Source organism: Peromyscus leucopus, chromosome 2 (assembly GCF_004664715.2).
Source record: "Peromyscus leucopus breed LL Stock chromosome 2, UCI_PerLeu_2.1, whole genome shotgun sequence".
NCBI classification, from domain to species: Eukaryota; Metazoa; Chordata; class Mammalia; order Rodentia; family Cricetidae; genus Peromyscus; species Peromyscus leucopus.
Genome location: NC_051064.1, coordinates 120,814,744 through 120,828,946, shown reverse-complemented (window position 1 = coordinate 120,828,946; position 14,203 = coordinate 120,814,744). Strand labels below are relative to the sequence as shown.

Here is a 14,203-nt window from a genome sequence, read left to right as displayed (position 1 = left end):
AGAGTATGGCTGATTGGCGGGTGTCTTGAAGCCAACCTAACTTTTAAAGCTAATTTAAGTTCGCCTACAGAGTGAGGGGTTTCCTCAAGGCATTTTCGTGTGTAAGTGTCATTACACTTTTTCCTTACTCACCCCTCCTCCGGTATCCTCTCACACAGTCCTGACCCCTTCTTGCTGTTCCCCCTCCTCCCCAATGGTCCTCCCTTCTGCTTTCAAATTGCCTGTATTACTTTGCTCTCCTTCTGCCTTTTCTGGTTTCTTTCTCCTCTCCCATGGTCTCCTTTCTATTTTCATGACCTACACACACACACACACACACACACACACACACACACACACACACACACCTCTAAATATAAACTTCACATATAGGAGTCAACAGCAGTATTGTCTTCCTGAGTCTGCCTTATTTCCCTTTACGTAATGAGCCCAGTTTCATTCTCGAATCTTCTAGTCTATGCTGGTTGAGAAGCAAAGGAGAGCCAGCTTTTAAGAAAAGGAGTGAGGGGGTCACTGTTACACCAAGCACTGGAGGAAAAGAGAATTGGGGGAAACATCCTTTCTTTGCCTTGGCAGGAGGCAGTTCCCTCGCTTTTGGGGAGCCTCTTTTCTGCACTTCTGCTTTATCAGGGATGGGCAGACAGGGCGTTTCTTGTTTGTTTGTAGGGACCGCCAGAAGGCCATCTGTGGGGCAGAGGGAGGCTTTGAGGCTCAGTCTAGAATATGAACTTTTCCAAGGCCCACCTCTTGGGATCTTTCTGGCATTCTTGCTTGATGTCAGATCATCTGGCCTGTGGGGAGATGAAATTCCCAGCTAGGAGGCTCCAGCTCTGCCACTAAAGGACAGAGACCCCGCATCCTGAATGTGGTGAGTTCCCTTATTTTCTCAGTCTGTCTAGTTCTTTAAATTTCTCAGGACCCTGAAGCTCATGAGGTAGAGAAATCTTTCTTTTTACAAAGAACATCTTAAATCTAAAATGTGATGATGGTTAGCTGCCACTTAGGAGCCCAAAATACAGCAAGTGACAAGCGAGGGCAGCTCTGTCTAAAGACTCTAACTTAACGTCACAGTGCTATTAATACTTCAGCAGGCATGCGGTTTGCCCTCGCCATCTGCTGGGTCCTCAACTGGGTGACTGCGAATTTATAGATGCCTGGGGTCTTAAACTGCTCAAGATGGGCAAGAGGACATCTGTTGGGATCCGTTCCTCCTCCTCCTCCTCTTTTTTTTTTTTTTTTTTTTTTTTTTTTCTGACTTAGAAGTTTCAAAAACTCAAACTAGTTCAAACTTAAAATGTAACTGACTCTGACTGGGGGAAAATACCTGCAACTTGTGTCATGGGGAAAAAAATTGGTCACTGTATGAAGAATTTTGCAAGCCATTAAGAGACAAATGTGTCAAAGAGAAAAAAACAGCAAAATACAGAGGAAGTCATTAACAAGGACCAAATGAATGAATAATCAAAGAAATACAGATCAGCATGAAGGACTATCAAATTCTAAGAAATGCAATGTCATTATCAAATTGTTAAGAACTTGATACCGTCTACTGAAGGCAAGGCTGTAGGAAAACAAGAAAATTTATTTTGATTGATTTGATTTGACCTTTCCTTAGGGCAATGTGGTGGTGAAATTTTAAAATATTCCTATTTTAAAATGAGGAAACTCAAGGCCTAAGAGTTTGAGCAGTTTTCTTTAACTTAGAGTCTCATTTAGTTGGAGGCTACACTCCCACTCCCAGGACTCAGCCTCCTAATTCCAGATGGCAAGCCACTGTCATTAGGAGCAAAGTTCAAGCCTACCATATGGAATTATTTTTTAAAATTCTCACAGGTCTGTGTTGGAACACTGAAGCTGTTAGAAGAATATGTGGTGGCATGGAAAACGGGTGTGATGCCACACGCAAGGAAAACACCAGGTACCAAAGCATCACAATGATTTTATGCTTTTAAAAAGATTTTTTAAATTTTATTTTATGTGTTTGAGTGTTTGTCTGCATGCATGTATGCATACCAGGTGCATTCCTGGTGCCTGTGGAGATCAGAAGAGGGTATCGGATCCCCTGGAACTGGAGTTACAGATGGTGGTGAGCTGTCATGTAGGTCCTGGGAATTGAACCCGGGTCCTCTACAAGACCAGGAAGTGCACTTAACAGCTGAGCCATCTCTCCAGCCCTCCCAGATTGTTTTCTGATAGCCAAAGTGATACACAGGATGTGAAATGTTGGAGAGACTTTGGGAGTGTTCTCTCTTCCTAGAGTGTTGGCATTTTCAACGTGTTCCTCGGTGTGGCATGAAAGATTCTGCTTCCTGCTAAAAGCATTTCAGGCAATAGCAAGTGGATGGGCAGAGCTTGGCTAGGGAAGCCTCTGGGGTCTCCCGCTGCAGAGCACACAGTGATCTGCGCCTCTGAGTGGTGACTGTCCCTTTAGTTCAGTGCACATGTGTCAAGCACTTGTTCTCCACCAGTCTATGGCCAGTGCTGGTGCGCATTCTCTCCTTGAAGTCCTCCCACCTACCTGTGAAGAAGCCCCTCCCCCATGGTTTAAGAACTTAGCATCACAGATAGTGCACGACTTTGCTAGAGATGTGGAGCTAGCAACTGGAAATAGGTGAGACTGAACCCATGTCTATTCAACTTCAAGTGCCTGTTTGGAGGATTAGTGCCTTCATGATGAAAGGGTAGACTCTGTTGGTTATATATAAACCTAAAAGGGTGTCAGGGAGGCTGGAGAGATGGCCCAGCTCTTAAGAGCACTTGCTGCTCTTGCAGGGGACCATTCTCAGTATCCACATCAGGCTTCTCACAACCACCAGCGTCTCCAGTTAAGAGCCGAGCCAACACCCTCTTGTAGCCTCTGAGGGCACCTGCACTCACATGATACACACGCTTCCCCTCATGTATACATATAATTCAAATATTTAAAGATGAAGAAAAGAAAGAGTTTCTGAGAATTTTAGTCACATTGTCACATGAGTGTAAGGATAGTGTCACAAGCAAGTGGGTAGTGAAGCTGAGCTTAGAAGCACATGCCCTTGCTCATCAAGTGGGACATATGACCTGGGTCTCAGCCCCAGTTCCTAGGTTCCTCAGCTCAAGTTCATCAGTCCTCTTCCGGTGTCTGCCCTAGTTCATATGGAGAGACCACCAAGTCCCTGTGGCGCCTGGCTTCTCGGCTGCCTGCTCACTCTAGCCTTCCTCCAGCTGCCTGCTCAGGTGTCAGGTAGGAGTTTTGGATCTTTCTCTGCCTGGGAGGTCTGACAGGGATGAAGCATGGTGCTGGAATTTGGTTCTTCCTGGGTTCCGTTTTTCTTTGTCCTTCCCTAAGAAACTCCCCGTTCTCACTCCTCCGCAAGGCATCTCTTCAGCATCCCTTCTCCCCTTGGGTCTCTTTCACACAGGGGATGCTGACAAGTTCTACCTGGCTCCACTCGGGGGCACAGCCGAGCTGCCCTGCCCTCTCCTGCTCTGGCCAGGCATGGTGCTCAGCGAGGTGAGGTGGCAACGGCCCGCACACCTGCCTGGCACCTCGAAGGCTGTCCACGTGCTCCGGGATGGGCAGGACAGTGATGAAGACCTGATGCCGGAATACAAAGGCAGGACGGAGCTGGTGAGAGATGCCAATAGCTACACTTTGCACATCAGGAATGTGAGGCTCGAGGACCGAGGGCCGTACCAATGCCAGTTCCGGGTCGGAAACCAGAGTCGAGAGGGCAACGTGACCCTGCAAGTGGCAGGTTAGGATGGGTTGGAGGGGCCTGGGTCACTTTGGCAAGGGCTTTGTCAGCTCTGTCTTCTCTAGCCCGGTCTGCTCATCTCAATGAAGCCCTGACTGGTGTTTCTTTCTGAGAGGGGAAGAAACCTGGACTTTGGGAAACACTGGACAGTGCAGGGCCGGGATAAACACAGGCTTGTAGGCTCAGACAAGGGCAGCCTTCTCTGCTCCATTACCAAGAAACTCATAACCAGAGCTGCAAGGAAAAGTCCTCAAGGGCTAGAATTCCTAGCTGTGACAAGGGTTTGCTTCATGGTCCTTTTCCAGGTTCTTGAATATTTAAAGGGCCAGAAGTCAGATACTGTTTCTCAAACTAGCTTGTGTTTTTACAAAAATCACTCTACCTCAGACCCAACCCAAGTCTCTGCATTCGCTCCATGGGGTTACCACTGATCATCTTTTTAAAGGTGTGTGCCACCACTGCCCAGCTTGATCATCTTTTTAAAGACGTATTTATTTTTATTTTATGTGTTTGGGTGTTTTGCCTACATGTAGATCTGTATACCAAATGGGTACCTGGGGCCCACAGGCCCCAGAAGAGAGTGTCAGATCCCCTTGGGACTTGAATTACAGACAGTTGTGAGTTGCCATGTGGGGGCTGGGAATCAAACCTGGGTCCTCTGGAACGGCAGCCAGTGCTCTTAACCCCAGAGCCATCTCATCTCTCCAACCTCTGATCATCTTTTGATTGTATTTAGTTACAAAAGAGGGATGAATTCATTTAAAACACACAGTAGTTGGTAGACTCTTTACAATCATGGAGTCCTTTGGGTTCGGGGGTGGGGGGGTAAGTCATTTTCAAACAGGGACTGAGGTCCCAAAGAATCAGAATAGTGTGGTGCTGGTATTGCCATGAGTGGATCTTGAACTTCATTTGGATGGACTGTTTTATCCCATTGTGATGGATAGAGCAGCTGTGGGTAAGGGTAAGAGGGCAGAAACTATAGTTCTGTTAACAGCTATGGCTTTCCATCAGAGGAAGCAGTGGAGGACAGGACACTGGCTTGGATCGTGACCTTGCCACATCCCCGCCAGTCACCTCAATCAGGTAGTCTGTCCTCTTCAGTTTTAGGTTCTGACCCCTTCATCCACGTGGAGGGCTATGATGCTGGGTGGATCCAGCTGGCCTGCCAGTCAATGGGATGGTTCCCAAAGCCATGGATGGAGTGGAGAGACACTGAGGGCAGACTGCTCCTATCTGTATTGGAGAACCACTCCCTGGACGAAACTGGGCTATTCCGAACAGCAGTATTCAGCAGAGTCAGGGACAGTACTCCGGGAAATGTGTCCTGTACTGTCCGCAACGAGTTCCTTGGCCAAGAGAAGAAAACATTCATGGTTATTGGAGGTAATGCTGGGATGCAAATCAGCTCGAGGCTTCTGAGAGGCCTGGAGGAAATTCCTACCTCAGTGGGAACTTTATAAAGAATTTTCAGGGGTAGGGAGATGGCTCAGTGATTGGGGCACCAGAAACACACATGGTACACAGACATACATGCAAGCAAAACACCCATACCTATAAAAAATTTAAAATTAATTTTTCCATTTTTTGTTCTATGAATTATATCGTATTATAGCTCTAAGAATGTATATTGTTAAAAAAAACCTGAAAAAGTGGAACATTTTAGAGAAATCAAAACAATGGCATATAATGTCAAATTATAGAGAACTACTGCTAACATTTTGGGGAGTCTTGCTCTCAAGACTTACCTACATGGGCATACCCTCTGAGGAGTGTGCACACACTTCTGTGTGTGTGTGTGTGCATATTTGTACCTCATTTTTTTCTCACTTCTCAAGTCTTTAGCTATTTTTTTTTTGTCTATATCCGTAAGTATTTTTTCATAAATTAATTATGGGGGGCATCCAATTTCATTGTGGGGCTATGCATCCAAACAAATTAACCGGAGCCTGTCTCTGGGACTCCAGATGCTTTGCAATTTCTCCCCTCATGTTATAACTAATGATACAGTGGGCATCTTCACACATATTTGGGAGCTCATTCAGAACACAGTAAAAAAAAAAAAAACTGCTGGGTTAAAAAGTGTGAAGCTTTGAAATCCCCTTGAAATACAGAGTCATGTGATAAAATAAGTTGGTAGAGAAAAGCCTCCTGGACACCTGCCAATCCTTTTCTTCATTCCTCCCTTTATGCCCCTCCTACTTCTGCCACTGCCTCTCTCTAGCTGATAAAAGTTTAAAGTGACTTATTTAAGTCCGTCCCCTCCCCCCCCAGTCCCAGGGAACTAGGACTCTTAACCATCTCCATTTTACAGATGAGTTAACTCAGGTTGGGAGAGGCTGGGTCTCTTGCCTAGAGCCACCCACTGGTTGAACAAGGACGTACAGCCAGCTGGGATTCCCCACCACTTACGCAGCTCTATTACCCCTTTCCAGTCTTGATCCCGAGATCACAACCATGCAATCCCACCCCCCCCCCCCCCACCCCCACACTCTTTTCCCCTTCCTGTCTGGGCTTTAGGCCTGCTGCTGTGGTCCGTAGACCTCCGATTGCCGCTGCTGATGGTGGAGCCGAGAGGCTGGTCTGGAACACGCTGTTCCAGCCAAGCCTGGGGTTGAACAATAGAAAGGATTTGAAGAGAAGGCAGGCAGGACTCCTGAGGGATGCTGCACTCAGGACTTTGAAGACCTGGAATATTTGTCCACGGAGTTAGAAGACAGGGTGAGCTTGTGGTTGAGAGGCCTTCATGAGATGCCAACACCCCATTTCTCCTTGTCACCCAGAGTTTGAGTTCCCAAGAGAAGCAAAGAGCCTCGTCAATCTTGGCAGGGCTCTCCCTAGGTGATGGAGACACTTGGCTGTGCCTGAGCCGTCTGCCCTCGGAGATGCTATCAGATGTCTCCTTGAGGGTGGTCACTGGTGGTCTCTTTTTCAGCCCCAGCTCCTACAAGTCTGTCCTCTCCAGAGGTGGCTCTCTCTGTGGTCTTGCCTATCTTGGGACTCCTCATCCTTCTTGGCATTTGGGTCATCTGTAAACAAAAAAGGTCAAAAGGTAACTTGGAAGCTGTGGGGAGAGGTGTATGTTTGAGGGGTTCGAGGGGTGCAAGGGGTGTGGGAGACTGTGACTGCTCTGAGAAAAGACCAACAGAAATAGATGTGGACATGGAAGGTGGGAGACCCTGCGAGTTGAAAACCAGGCCAGTCATATACCAGGGACTCACATGGCAGAGGGAATGGAGTAAACCGCAGAGAAGCTCTGAGCAGAGCTGTGAATTCTCACCCTTTGATAAATTAGATCGGAACCAACCCTGGCAGATTTCTAATTAACCAAGGAATTAGAGACTTCTAATCAGGAAATCCAATTATATTCATTTGGATATAAATAAAACCCTTATTAAAATGGTCACATTTCTTGGGCTCTTGATTGCAAAGGATTTGGAAAATTACATAACCCAGCATCTCTTCCTCCAACTGATGGTGTGAAGATTCTGATCTTTTCAAATGGCTACACACCTATATTGGCAAGGGGTCAGTCTCATTTAGACGGCTTAGGCCATGTTTGGGCAACAACGTGTGTGAGGAAAAGTGCTTCCCAAGCTGAGCTCACTGTCCTCTCTCTCCCTTCTAGAGAAGCTCCTCTATGAACAGGTGATGGAGGTAGGTAAGTGTCCTGGGCAGGGCTGGGGGACATGCTTTTGTTTTGTTGATTTCTGTATCTCCAGTGCTCTCGCAGATCTAAATTTTGTACCTGAAAGTTCCACCACCTTCTCTTTGGGATGATGGAGGAACTCAGTCTTTCTCCTAAAAGCAGTGGTAAAGCACTGAACGGGGACATCCTGATCAGAGTCACGCTTTGAAGAGTGCTCTTTGGCTACTGTGACGTGACGAGACCAGAGGAGTAAGACAGGACATGCGAGACAAATTGGGTTCCCATTTTTGTTGTTCAGAAGAGAGATGATGGGCTGGACCAGGAGGGGTGGGAATGGAGACGGCAGAGTTGGGGCAGTTCAAGAGCTGATAAAACCAACAGGGACTCAGGGCCCTCCACAGAAATGGCCAAGAGTCTTATTTGCTTTCCCTTTTCTTTCTCTAGAGAATCTTCTGGAAGACCATGCCAAAGAAAAAGGTATGTACGAGGGAGAGGCAGGAACAAATATGACATTCTTTCTACTTACGCCAAATGCCAGCAGCCCCTCCATAGAACTAGAAGCTAGTTACCAGTGTCAAGGGGCGATGGAGTTGGGGGCAGGGGGTGAGGAGATGCCAGTGCTGGAAATGCATGTCTGGATCACCACGTGCTCCCTTCCCCAGCCTTTCTAGCAATCATTTTAGTAGGAGGTCTGCATGTGACTGAAACATATATCAACAAGGTCACATGGGATGCATGAGAATCTCAGGAATCTACATGACCTTGACATGGAGAGAGGTGGTGTGGTGCCATGGAAAGGCTGCTGGCTCTGGGGTCAACAGTACTTGACTCCATTTGCTGGTCTGCCATATCGTGGAGTTGAATAATTCAGTCTTGCCCTGAACTCTGGATTCCTCATCTGTAATATGCGGATAGTAAGTTTCAGTGTTAAAAGAGAAAACCTTTCCAAAAGATCTGTCACAGAGTCTGGGACTCCTTTCTTTCAATGCCACTTCATCATCATTAATTGGATGGACGTGTGCTGGGGTCCACCCAGGACAAAAGTCAAAAGACATGCGTTTCAAGTCTTGCTGAGAAGATACAACACTGGCTTGATGGCTCCTAGTTCAGTGATGCTAGAAGCTGTGCCCTACCTCTTTTCTCCCCAACCTGGAGTTGGGGTGTGGGGTATACAGTGCAGTCACACTGGCTGTTCTACCCAAGAGCGAAAAGGAACAGCGTTATGTGATGGTAAGGGAAGTCAGACGGACTTGAGTTGGAATCCTGCCTCCTTGGTCACTTACTAGTTAGATGACCTTGAGAAGATTTCATGTCCTTCTAAGCCTCAGCCCATTTTCTTCAAAGCAGGAATAATAATTCCAAGGATGTCCCTGTTAAGAGGTTCCCATCTCACTCTGTGTAAGAGCAGGAAATGGTGAATAGTAGCAGTCGTGGAAGCGACAGTCATAAATCCTAAGCTCCTGAGAGGCTGTGGCACTGTTCCAAGCCCAAGAGCCTACGCTCTGTCTAGCCCTTACCTGGGTGGACTTGGACTCATAGCTCCAGTTCTCTGGCAAGGATAATGCTAGGCTGGGGAACCCATGGGCCTGGTGGGTCCTCTAGAGAAGCTAGAAGCACTCTTGCAAAGCATAGGAAGCATATAAATATTCCAAACTTCCCGGGACCCCGAACTGTGGAAACAGTGACTTTGGAGAATTGCTATAGAGAGTTACAAAGTCATTCCAGGGAGTGAGTCAGTGCTGGCCTTCAGCTACGTTTACACCTTAGATACTGTAAACAGGAGGTAAGAAAGGCATGCGAGTACGTGCATGCACACATGCATACGCGCGCGCGCACACACACACACAAATTACGAATGTGGAAACAGACAGAGGAAGTGAGACCAGACAGAAACAAAGGGAAAGGAGAACCAAAGGGCAGCCTGCCGCCAGGAAAATGACCCCAGCTCCGTTGGACTCTTGAGTCTGACCTTCAAAACCAGGATTGGATGAGGAGCTGATGGAGGCAGCTCCGACCTTTCCTTTGCAGGGGTGGCCGAGTGGTGAGCCTTCCAAGGATAAAGGGTCAGGCTCTGGTCACTTATTCCTCTCTCTCTCTGGTTTGCAGGAAGACTCCACAAAGCCCTCAGTAAGTTCTGTCAAGTTCTCTTGCACCATCTTCTTGCCGCTGCTGTCTCTGCTTGGCGCTGAGTGACTCAGTTTCGCTCTGTGGGCCGGGGAACAGGGTAATGCAGACTACGGAAGCCGAGGGTTTCCTGGCTCTCCACAGCTCTATTGTGAATGCCCTCTGCTTCTCTTTCCTCATAGCACTTACGCAGCTTCTAAATGGGAACTGTTTTACCAAATGCGTGCCTCTCTTAGGGGAGGCCATCTGGATGTCCTTCATACCCAGGCATGGTATTCCCTGAGGCAGGGTCTGTAGCAGTTGAGTCCCCCCTTGAATGTGACACAGCCTTCTGAATGCTCAGCCATCTTCATCCATGGGAACCCATTTTTTGTTGTTGTTGTTGTTGTTTTGTTTTTTGAAACAGGGTTTCTCTGTGTAGCTTTGTGCCTTTCCTGGATCTCACTCTGTAGACCAGGCTGGCCTTGAACTCACAAAGATCTGCCTGCCTCTGCCTCCCGAGTGCTGGGATTAAAGGCGTGCGCCACCACTGCCAGGCAGGAACCAATTTTTAACATTTAATAATATCAAAAAACACCTGCCAGGCATGGTGGCACATACCTTTAACCCCAGCACTCAAGAGGCAGAGGCAGGCAAATCTGTGAGTTTGAGGCCAGCCTGGTCTGTCTATCAAGTTCCAGGCCAGCGAGAGCTACGTAGTGAGACCCTGTGTCAAAAACAAAATAAAACAAAACAAACACCACTACCAACAAACCAAAATATAAGAAAACAAACAACAAAAAAACTGAAGGCATGTGACATGCCTACATATTTTACATAGAGAAAATATATTTGCTAACAAAATTTAATAGGGATTTGGCGACAGTTTTACATAAACATGCTTTATTTGATAACGTCTTCACACGCTTCGCTTATATTGTCACCTACAAGTGTGACATGTAGTATTTATTGGACCTGAAGGTAAGGTTTTTGGGGTCATCGGTCATATCTCTGGAGACCCCTAGGCCACAGCTGGGAACGGTGTCACCATTACAGACATCGTTATGGGGGAAGTCCCAGGACATGGCTGCTGCTTCTACTCTGCTACAGGAATGGGGGTGTGAGGGACAGGAGCCTTGCAATTGCCCTTGTTCTGAGGTGTCCAACTGTTTTTATTCTTCAGAGAAACTCCGGAAGGAACTGAGTAAGTTTCCCACGTTTTTATAATTTCCATACCAACTTACCTCCTGCCCCGTACGTCCAGTGACAGACAGCTCACTCCCTGTTTCCTCTTCCCTAGAGTTGAAAAGAGCGGCTGCCAACGCAGGTGAGATGCGCTTGCCCAGGGTTTGGCTCCGCCCTCTGGGCTGCCTCCTCTTCTACTCTGCGGTAACAAGCCCCGCCTTTGCCTTTCAGGCTGGAGAAGAGCCCGACTGCATTTCGGTAAGTTAAACCAATCTCACGGGTTTCCGTCCCAGAGTCCGTCCTTCTGTCACGTAAGTTTCATCCCGTCCATTTGAATGCAGACTGTAAATTTATTATTGACAGTATCATCAGTAGTAGTTTTATTTACCGTGTTATTAGTAGTAGTTTTGTCACCGTGTAGCACAGTCGGATCAAACCTATGGTTCTCCTTGGCTTCCCTCAAAGGATTGCGACTCCAGATATGTAAGCCAAATAAAACCTTTCCTCCCCGAGTTGCTTTTGGTCAAGGGTTCATCACAGCCATAGCAACTGTAACTAAGACAGGAGGAAAGGGTATGTTTATTTGGCTTACAGCTTACAGGCACTCATCAGGCAAAGCCAAACGCAGGAACTGGGAAGCAGGGACTAAAGGACAGACCGTGGGGGACTGCTGCTTACTGGCTTGCTCCCTATGGCTTGTCCAGCCTGCTTTCCCATACAACTCAAGACTACCTGCCCAGGGGTGACACCACCCACAGTGGGCAGAGTCCTGCTACATCAATCATTAATCAAGAAAATGAACCCAACAGATCTTCCTACAGCTCAGTATGATGGAAGCATTTTGTTTTGTTTTTTTGTTTTTCAAGACAGGTTTTCTCTTGTGGCCCTGGTCATCCTGGAACTTGCTCTGTAGACCAGGCTGGCCTCGAACATACCGAGATCCACTTGCCTCTGCCTTCCCAGTGCTGGGATTAAAGATGTGCGCCACTACCCCCCACCCCCGGCTGGGAGGCATTTTCTTAATTGAGTTTCCCTCTTCCCAGATTACTCTAACCCAGTGGTTCTCAACTTTCCTAGTGCTGTGTGACCCTCTAATACAGGTCTTCATGCTGTGGTGACCCTCCAATCATAAAATTATTTCATTGCTACCTCATAACTGTAATTTTGCTACTGCTATGAATTGTAATGTTAATATCTAATATACAAGATTATCTGATATGTGACCCCCAAAGGGGGCGTGACCCACACATTGAGAACCACTAGAGTCTAGCTTGTTATTAGGTTGACAGAAAACTAACCAGAACAGGGTCTAACATCCAAGTCTAGATTTTTTTTTGTGTGTGTGTGTGTTTTGGCTCTTTGAGGCAGTCTAATGCAGTGCTGGCTGGTTTCAAATTCTCTCTGAGGCCAAGGATGACCTTGAGCTACTGATGCTCCAGCTTCCACTCCCCAGGACCGTCCTGTGTCTCCCCACCTGTTTTATGTAGTGCTGGAGATGGAACCTAGGGCTTCAGATACACTAGGCAAGCTTTCTGCCTGCAAGCTACAAGTCTGTTTGCAGTATGGAGGTGGTTGGGGAAAGCCAGAAACTAAAGCAGATTAATGAGAGATTGCAGACCTCTGGAGGATTTCCCCCTCCAAATCTCCCTGAAGATTCCTTAAAACATAAATTTCTCTTCTCACCTCTAACTCTGCAGTGGTGGTGACCCTGGACCCTGACACAGCACATCCCAAACTCATCCTGTCTGAGGATCGGAGATGTGTGAGGCTTGGCGACAAGAAGCGGCCTGTCCCTGACCACCCGCAGAGGTTTGATTTTGTTGTCAGCGTCCTCGGTTCTGAGTGCTTCACAACTGGCTGTCACTACTGGGAAGTGTACGTGGGCGAGAAGACCAAATGGATCCTTGGCGTGTGTAGTGAGTCCGTGAGCAGGAAAGGGAAGGTCACAGCCTCACCTGCCAATGGCCACTGGCTTGTGCGACAGAGCCGCAGGAATGAGTATGAAGCTCTCACGTCCCCGCAGACCTACTTCCGGCTGAAAGAGTCCCCAAAGTGTGTGGGGGTTTTCTTGGACTACGAAGCAGGAGTTATCTCCTTCTACAACGTGACTGACAAGTCCCACATCTTTACATTCACCCACAGTTTCTCCAGCCCCCTCCGCCCTTTCTTTGAACCTTGTCTTCATGACGAGGGGAGGAACACAGCCCCTCTAATCATTTGTACTGAACTCCAGAAATCAGAGGCATCAATTGTCACCAAACAAGAAGAAAAAAGTCAAGCTAATGGAGATGTGTCCCTGAAGGTGAATCCAACCTTACTATCTCCTCAAGGTTCCGAGCTTCTCCCATTCAATGATACCTGGCCATCTAACCTCAGCCCTGCTCTTCAGGGGTTCAAGGCTCCTTCTTTGTAGGGCTGTGCCCTGTGATCCACTCACATGAGCATCTTCTAGCCTGGCACCCTGGACTCTGTCTCCTGGCCCAGCACCTGTTTCTCCGGTACCTCATCTCTTTGACCCAAATCCAGACCCTTCTGTGGTTTCTGTCTGTGCCGCCTTTCTCCCAGAGCTCAATTCCGAACGCTGCCTTTTTCCCCTGGAGACTAGACATTTCCATTACCCTGGTGGGTGATTCTTGAGATGAACAAAGCTCACTTGGTAGAGGTTTAGTAGGAGACGTTGGCTGGATCTCAGCAGCATTCAGTGCAGGCTCAGGGGAAAAGACTCCGTACCTGAGGGAACCCCGAGAGGAACTTCTCACAGTGTCAGCCTTCTCAGTGGGTTTTCAGTTGTGAAGCTACAGCCCCAGACCCCAGACATCTTCCATTAAAGCCTGTTAAAGCCTGTTATTCTCTTCCCCTCCCCCACCCCCAAGTTCAGGCCTCTATCTCCCAAAGCCAGCTTTTCACAAGTGTATGTCTTGTGAATCACACATCCTTCCTTCTTTGTTCAGGAGTGAAACCGAGGTGTCAATACCCCACTGTTTTCTATTTTCTTCATGCTGTTTACATCACAATTGGGAGACATCCAGAGTATATGTTTTCAACAGCTGGTCTGAAATGGAGACATCTAGAATGTACATGTTTTCAAACATTGATTGACCTACATGATGACCAGGAACCATAATCCCCAGAAAACCTCAACATAGGAGCTGGTAGGCACAGCTGTAAACAAAGCAGCCAGCTGTGTGGCTTTGAGCAGATGAGTCACTCGGCAGTCTGTGGCTCTGGCCCTCTGAATACCTCACGAAGTTCAGAGAGGCCCAGGGAGAAAGAGTGGCAGTTTGAGCCGCTCACCTCAGTATACCAACAAGTCTGTTGTTCTTCAAGACTTGACAAGAGCCTCTGGGTCAGAAATTGCTGCTTTCAAGAAAGTTATCTATTCAAGATATCTTATTGCTGGGTATGGTGGTGCACATCTTTAATCCCAGCAGGTGGATCTCTTTAAGTTTGAGACCAGCTTGGTCTACAGAGTGAGACAATAAAATAATGAATTCAGAGCTGGAAAGATGGCTGGTTGATTAAGAGCTTA

General features: G+C 47.5%; 1 protein-coding gene and 1 long non-coding RNA gene across 4 annotated transcripts; one reads left to right on the top strand and one right to left on the bottom strand.

Annotated features, from left to right (window-relative positions):
* Window positions 1-653: 653 nt before the first annotated feature.
* LOC114704943 (erythroblast membrane associated protein (Scianna blood group)) lies at window positions 654-14,144 on the top strand. Of its 3 annotated transcripts, XM_028886494.2 has the most exons (13): window positions 654-868; window positions 1,834-1,918; window positions 3,131-3,223; window positions 3,402-3,737; window positions 4,842-5,123; window positions 6,673-6,789; window positions 7,366-7,398; window positions 7,831-7,863; window positions 9,493-9,513; window positions 10,673-10,693; window positions 10,790-10,816; window positions 10,906-10,932; window positions 12,372-14,144. In XM_028886494.2, exons 2-13 carry the CDS (start codon window positions 1,894-1,896, stop codon window positions 13,085-13,087), a joined length of 1,731 nt encoding a protein of 576 aa, XP_028742327.1. In that variant the 5' UTR covers window positions 654-868; window positions 1,834-1,893; the 3' UTR covers window positions 13,088-14,144. The 3 variants fall into 3 exon arrangements, with proteins under 3 accessions (XP_028742327.1, XP_037058783.1, XP_028742328.1); XM_037202888.1 differs by lacking the exon at window positions 10,673-10,693; XM_028886495.2 differs by lacking the exon at window positions 4,842-5,123 and having other exon boundaries at window positions 655-868.
* On the bottom strand, window positions 6,681-11,197 carry LOC119087442. The gene is made up of 3 exons (XR_005090894.1): window positions 10,734-11,197; window positions 9,356-9,591; window positions 6,681-6,766 (listed from the first exon to the last, which is right to left on the bottom strand). It is a non-coding gene; the product is annotated as an uncharacterized LOC119087442 (long non-coding RNA).
* Window positions 14,145-14,203: the final 59 nt, after the last annotated feature.

What these genes read in the sequence shown, in the direction of transcription:
- LOC114704943 (XM_028886494.2), top strand. Translation starts at nt 1,894, where the DNA reads ATGCCACACGCAAGGAAAACACCAG. An exon ending in GCTGCCTGCTCAGGTGTCAG is followed by an intron (nt 3,224 to 3,401) that starts GTAGGAGTTTTG and finishes TCTTTCACACAG; the next exon opens with GGGATGCTGACAAGTTCTAC. An exon ending in GAAACTCCGGAAGGAACTGA is followed by an intron (nt 10,694 to 10,789) that starts GTAAGTTTCCCA and finishes CCTCTTCCCTAG; the next exon opens with AGTTGAAAAGAGCGGCTGCC.